The sequence below is a fragment of the Cyprinodon variegatus genome, unplaced genomic scaffold, assembly GCF_000732505.1.
Source record: "Cyprinodon variegatus isolate N-32 unplaced genomic scaffold, C_variegatus-1.0 Scaffold210, whole genome shotgun sequence".
Classification (NCBI taxonomy): Eukaryota; Metazoa; Chordata; class Actinopteri; order Cyprinodontiformes; family Cyprinodontidae; genus Cyprinodon; species Cyprinodon variegatus.
The window spans coordinates 295,346-302,131 of NW_015150663.1; the positions used below are offsets into that span (position 1 = coordinate 295,346).

The 6,786-nt window shown below is 39.6% G+C and overlaps 1 protein-coding gene across 1 annotated transcript in view; it reads left to right on the plus strand.

The window, feature by feature from the left end:
- LOC107088198 (protein bicaudal C homolog 1-B-like) overlaps nucleotides 1–6,786 on the plus strand; it is a 16,762-nt gene that overhangs the window by 1,603 nt on the left and 8,373 nt on the right. The window contains exons 2-12 of the mRNA XM_015380219.1: nucleotides 227–270; nucleotides 550–619; nucleotides 742–821; nucleotides 2,523–2,684; nucleotides 3,003–3,056; nucleotides 3,218–3,433; nucleotides 3,535–3,786; nucleotides 3,915–4,046; nucleotides 4,354–4,543; nucleotides 5,343–5,476; nucleotides 5,554–5,759. Of these exons, the coding sequence (XP_015235705.1) occupies nucleotides 227–270; nucleotides 550–619; nucleotides 742–821; nucleotides 2,523–2,684; nucleotides 3,003–3,056; nucleotides 3,218–3,433; nucleotides 3,535–3,786; nucleotides 3,915–4,046; nucleotides 4,354–4,543; nucleotides 5,343–5,476; nucleotides 5,554–5,759 (1,540 nt within the window). The remainder of the gene's footprint in view (nucleotides 1–226; nucleotides 271–549; nucleotides 620–741; nucleotides 822–2,522; nucleotides 2,685–3,002; nucleotides 3,057–3,217; nucleotides 3,434–3,534; nucleotides 3,787–3,914; nucleotides 4,047–4,353; nucleotides 4,544–5,342; nucleotides 5,477–5,553; nucleotides 5,760–6,786) is intronic.

The following is a 6,786-nucleotide window of genomic DNA, read 5'->3' on the forward strand; positions in this document are numbered from 1 at the left end:
TCTATCTATCTATCTATCTATCTATCTATCTATCTATCTATCTATCTATCTATCTATCTAAATACTGAAATAAGCTGTCTGTGTACACAGAGTTTTGTCTAAACTGATTGATAGAAAATTAAGTGGAAGGAAAAGGCTAAATATCTTGTATCATAAAAAGTACATTTTTTTTAAAGTGATTGTTATATAAATCCTAAATCTAATTTGAATGTTTTGGTTTTTTCAGCTCCAGAACAAGGAGGGGAGACAGGAGAAAAGTTTTTCGAACGAGTGAGTCATCCTTCCTCGCAAAGCTTTTATTATCTTAACCATAAAATGCTCCAGTTCACAGATTGCTGAAAATATCGAGTCTCAATATTTGCTTTAAACTCGGCATTCAGTCTTTACCTGTTTTATGGAGCTGATAATTGCAGCCTTTGAAATGCAAATGCCCCTTTGTATCATCGGAACATAGCGGTCTTCTGTGTGTCTGTGTGACGGAGTGTAGGCGGGCTTCCTAATTGTGCATACAATGAGTGTCTGCTATGCTTCTTGTGTAATCTCTCACAGGTAATGAGAGAAACTAGCACTCAGGTGAAATGGCCATCCAAGCTCAAGATTGGAGCCAAGTCAAAAAAAGGTGCAAAAGTCTTTATATTCTGTTCAAACCAGCAATTTAGCGTTTCCTCTTTGTTTTCCATTCTAATCATTTATAAGGTTACAAGAAAATGTTTCAGACATTTTTTTTTATTTTCCAACTAGACCCCCATGTGAAGGTGGAAGGGAAGAGAGCCAGTGTGATGGAAGCTAAAAAGAAGATACTAGAAGTGCTGGAACCCAAGGTAAGACCTGGTGACAGTGTGCAAATGAGATAAACCCAGATGAGACATAACAGTATGTCCACCTGCTGTGATTTTGCAGCTAAAAGAAAGACTCACCATTGAATATACTTACCTGGACCCCTGTAGGCCTGTTGCTGTACTTTAAGACAAAGTGTATGAGCCTCAATCACTGTAATTATATGGTAGTACTATCTGAAAAAGCACTAATACAGGCCTCACTAATGTAAGTAATACTGTCATGGAAGGATCTAAGCTTTCCCAGGAGAGCATTACCCAAAGCATCCTATTGCCTATATTAGCTTGAATTCTTCCCATTGTTCCTTCTGGGGCCACATATTCCCCAGGTAAGAAAGGCACATCCACCCAGCCACCCATGCAAAGCAAGACAAATGTTATATATCAGACTTGACTTTGACTGTCTTCCTTATTGTTCCTTTCTGTTCTATTCCATTACATTGCATATGTACTGTTTTTTTTTTTTTTTAGCAGTTGTAAAAGAGAACAGAGGTCAGAATAGCCACCTTGGCTGCTGTCTAGCTACACAGCTTCAAATGCAGTGATTAGTGATATGCTGGGTGTTTTGCACTTTTATATAAGAAGTTTCATTCATTTCCTCAGCATTGTAAGGTAGCAGTAGCTGTATGTTTGACCAAGTGATAAAAGATTAAGAAAAGATACAGCTGAACACCTTAAAACCTCATAATATCTGCATACTTGCCCTCATTTGGTTGTGAATTTGGTTATAATTATATGTACAGTAGGTTATATTTCTTTCCTTGTATTTTAAACCTGACGAAGGAACCTTATTCAGAATTTTTTTTTCTTTGACATTCATTTCATGATTTTTGGTATAAAAATGAATTAGAAAATCTACTTTAATCATTAAAATGAGAACCAGCAGAATAGAAATGAATACATTTAATTTGCAGTCTTGCGCATCAAAATAAAAAGTGTGAACCACTGACTATCCTAATCTATAGGATTAATTGCCGTTTGCCATGAAGAAAAGTGGCCAAAGCCACTAAACTTTAAATTCCTGCAATTAAAAAAGAAAACTTTTTCAAAAATTGTGACAAATTATTTATTTTGGTAACAGCAGAGACACATCCATGAGTATACAGAAAATATCTCTGCACAGAAAAGTACTTGTGGGTGGTATATGTTACAATATCTGTCACAGTACTCTGCAACCTGGTTGCTAGATACTGTGACATTTACACTTCCTACAAGCTTACTTTTTCCTTCACTGAAAATCCGGGAGATTAGTGCAAGAGATTAGTGATCAGGAGCTCAGTGGGGGATAGCATAAAAAAGGGAGTATCCTTAATAAATCGTGAAAGTTTGCATGTAAGGATCTGACATTACAGAAAGGCTCTGACCCCGGGACCCTGTCATTACAGTTTGACCCTTATTAAACTTTCTCAAACCATTTCTGTTGACTCATTAGTCCTTCTAACACACTTAATCTAAGGAAAACATGTTCACTTAATACCTGCGTGTCCCACTCACTATAAGGTGCCAAAGGGATACGCAGTGTTATTCACTTTGCTTGTTAGTGATTGTAATGTTTTTGATGCAAATGCAGCTGAGTTTTTGTCCTCAATCTAAAACATTGTTTAATTTGTAGCCAAAACAAAATTCCCATACTGTCTCCACCAAATGTGAGTACAGTATGCAGACCTTGGTTTTTGTGAACAACAGGTAAACAAGGTGACTCTGAAGATGGACGTAGCCTTTACGGAGCATTCCCACGTCATTGGAAAAGGTGGTGGGAACATAAAGAAGGTGATGGAGGCCACGTCCTGTCACATCCACTTCCCTGACTCCAATCGTCACAACGCGGCAGGAGAAAAGAGCAACCAGGTTAAAATCCTGTAGAGTTATTCAACAAATTAGAATATAATTGAAAAGTGCATTTATTTCAGTAACTCTGCAGGAAATTAAACATAATAATTGTTTTATTTACATTATGGATAATGAAAACACAGACCAGAGAAAAACATTTTTATTTTAACATAAAAGTGAGTTTTCTAAAAATAATGTCTCATACAATCTGACAAAATAGCCTCATAAAAGCATATTCCATTTTATAAAACATGACTGTAAATGAGGAACCAAACACTGGTAAACAGGATAAAGATAAATACAGCATAAAAATGTATTCTGTTTTGTCTTTATCAGGTCTCTATAGCTGGACCTATAGAAGGGGTGGAAGAAGCCAGAAGGAGGATAAGAGTAAGTTGTTAATCTGAGTGGGGACTTTGTTTATCTCCACAATTAGTTCTTCGCAAGATATAAAGATCAATACAGCCATCAATAAAACAGCAGGAGCAAATAATACTGCAGTGTGTCTGTCTTGGATTGAAGCTTTTTTGTTTTTCCTTATTTCACTGTAGGACCTACAGCCGCTGTCACTAACCTTTGACCTACCAACCAGCTTGGTACCCCAGGCTCTCCCAGATGCAGGCTCTCCCCTTATCCAGCAGGTGGCGCAAACCTTGGGAGTCAGTGTGAGCTTCAGGGCTGTGCCACCGATACCTCAAACCCAGACACCATTTTATGGAAACTCCTGCACCGTTTGGGGACTGCAGGGAAACTCAGCTGCCGTCAAGGTTACTTTCACCGAAAACACAGTTCCAACACTTTATTAATGCTTAAATGTCCATATTAAGTAACTGTTGTGCATATATATATATAAAACGCCCTCTGACAGAAGGCGACGTTCATCCTGATGGAGCTCCTGCTTGGTTCAGAGGCCCAAAGTGGGATAGTGAGCAGCCAGCTGGATGTTACTGCTCAGCAGCATCTCTTCCTGCTGGGACAGAGTGGCGCAAACTTTCTGAGCCTTATGCACAAAACCCAGACTCAGATCATCCTGCCAGACCTTAATGCTCCTCAAAGTCCCCCTTCACTCCTCATTCAGGGCAGCCCTGACGGAGTGTTTCTAGCTCGGCAGCAGCTCATGGTACACATGCGCACCTGTCTTTTGTAGATTCTGTCATCTTTCTTCTGCAACAGTCCCCAGATAATCACTATTCTTTCTGTTTTTTCTCTTTATTTACTACAATATACTGTACATGCGTGTACACATAGGATTGCCTGCCAGTTTGTTTGATGTTTGACATGCGTGAAGATGGGGAGGAAAATCCTTGCAAGCTGACTCAGATGATGCAAAACCTTGGAGTCTTCATTAGTGTCAAGCCCAAAGTGAAACAGACCAGCAAGGTGAGATTCATCCAAGTAAATATGCTCTATTTTGCATGAGACACGATTAAAAATAATGGAACAAATTAATTCAGTGGGTTTGTTGGCTCTCAGCTCCACCCGTTCAAACCTATATTCAGACAAGAATTTGGGTCTTGTGTCTCTTTATTCTGCAAGGATTTTTTTTAATTCAAAATAACTTTTATGAATTCCCTACACTTTAAAATTTATAAACTGATGTTGATTCATGCACTGTATTAGATCCATCTCCTGCTGTGGATCCAATACTGATGGTTAAACAAAACCTGTGTTGATGTATATTTATCAGTCGGTGGTGGTGAAGGGTCTGGAAAGGGACATCACCTGCATTTATGAAGCCCGTCGTCTGCTCCTAGGACTCGATTCCTGCGACACTGCAAACATAAACACAGCGAACCCTGATCTCATCTCCCCTGGTGGTGGGCTGGCAAACTATTGGCTCGACCTTTTACTACAGCAGCTACATCTCTCTGAACAGGGTGAGTTTACATACATATGTCAAGTTGTCCAGCCTTATAAGTTTAAGAAACTTTGAGAAATTACTGTGCTTAATGGCTCATGGGAGTTTGCCCAGTGGATCAACATTTGATTATGTGGTTCTGCAGGCTCAGTCCTGCCAAGACTATGCTGGGGGCGGTACAAAGCCGAGTACAAAGTGGCTGGGGTGAAGATTAGCTCCCCCAAGTCTAAGTCCATGTTTCTCAACCAGAAAAAGGTAGCTTACCCTTTTCAGGTTGGAGGGGAGTCCCTGCCTTAGGTGAAGGAGTTCAAGTATCTTGCGATACTGTCCATGTGTGAGGACAGAATAGAGTAGGAGATAGACAGAGAGATTGATGTGACGCTGCAGTCATGCACAGACGATGCCATGGTGGGACCACTGGAACAGATAACCAAGCCACCTCAGCTGACTCCTCTCGATGTGAAGAAGTGGCTCTAAGGCTATCTCTGATGTCCAAGCTAAAAGAATATGTCTCTCGGGTCGCCCTGGAACACCTCTATGCAAAGACACCTCCTCCAGCTCTTCTGGGTGAGGTATCTGTTAAGAGGGTCATCCAAAAATCTCTGCAGAGACTTCTGCCCCAGCAACTTGGGCCTAGATAAGTAAAAGATGCAGAGTCAAACATCAATTATTTCCTTTAAAAATACTATATTTTTTCTTAGGAGATGGGATAATAACTCAATAGTTATTATAATACACACACACAGAATTTTTTTCATCACCAAAGCCTAGCCACACGGAAATAATGCACTATCCATGCATCTTACCTTCCTGATTAGGTTCAGCATCTACTCAAACTACAGAGGCTCTGACTGGTACTAAGCCCCACCCTTCACCTCCACCAGGCCTCACTTCTCCAAATGATGAGGGCAGAACAGGCTCTAAGGGAACAGAAGGTCGCCAGCTGGAAAAGGTGAGTTTTTAATACAAACAAAACACATGCAGCAATCTCCAAAGAACTTCAAATGTGTTTCTAACTTTTCTCCATAGATCCTTGAGAATGAATATCATTCAGATCAATCAGAGGAAGAGAGCATCAAGGTAGTGAGGATGTCCTCATCCGATGTGTGTGAGGGAGTAAACAACATTAGTAGGGTGGGTCTAAATGGTAGGAGGGGGAGTCTCCAAGGTCCAGAAATCAGCAAAACCCACAGCCAGGGAAGACGCCATTCCACAGGACAGGCACTAACATACAGGTGAGAACTAACCTGTATTCTTCCAGAATCTATTTTATATAATCCTCAGTATTGCTTTGAAATTAGATGACAAATTAAAGATTAAAAGGTCAACCTTCTGCAAACAAAGATGTTGCATGTAGATGGACTTTGAATCATCAATGAAAGGAGTTATTTGACCCACTGTGGCATTAATATAATATAAGCAGAGAGTCTCAGATAAAAACACCTGAGAAAGTTAAGTTCAGAGACTGAGATTCTTACTAATCAGTGAGTAAAATTCTATTTTTGCTAAATCTTCAGACACATATTATGTTTTTTATTTGGATATGCCTCCTCTTACTCTGATACCCACAAAGAAAGTCTAGTATTCCCACAGTAACTGCTTTCAGAAGTCAACTAACAAGTAAAGCTGTGGGTCATTTACTCTACAGCTATCCTGTAAGGCCTATAAGAATTAGAGAATATAAACATCAGTGATAATGTTGCAGGAAAGTTGAGAGCAGGAATCAGATTATACACATTATCCCAAGCTTTTGAGATCTACCAGATCAATATTCAACCTATTATCTGAGAAGGAGACGAGTATGGGACAACTGTAAATACACCAGGACATGGTCACTTACCTAAACTGACACACCATGACAGGGCGGGAAATATTCAGAAATCAGCGAAAAGGCTGATATTAACTTTAGAAAAACTGTAGAGATCAACAGCTCAGGTAGGAGAATCTGTCAAAAGGGCAGCTATTATTTGGGCTCGCTGCAACTCTGTCCACCATAAAGACGAAAGCCATCAACTAAAATAAGCTTAAAGAATCACCAGTTGCAGTTTGCTACAAGCAATGATACAACAAATATGACAAGGAACTTTTTTTAGTTAAGCTGAAGTTTTTGAAATACCTGGAAACATAAATCATCCAGGCAGCATTGTGCTGTGGGTCTGCTTTTCTTCACTGAGAAATGGTAGTATTGAATCTTTTAAAATGTAGATGGCGGTTCATACATACATACATACATACATACATACATACATACATACATACATA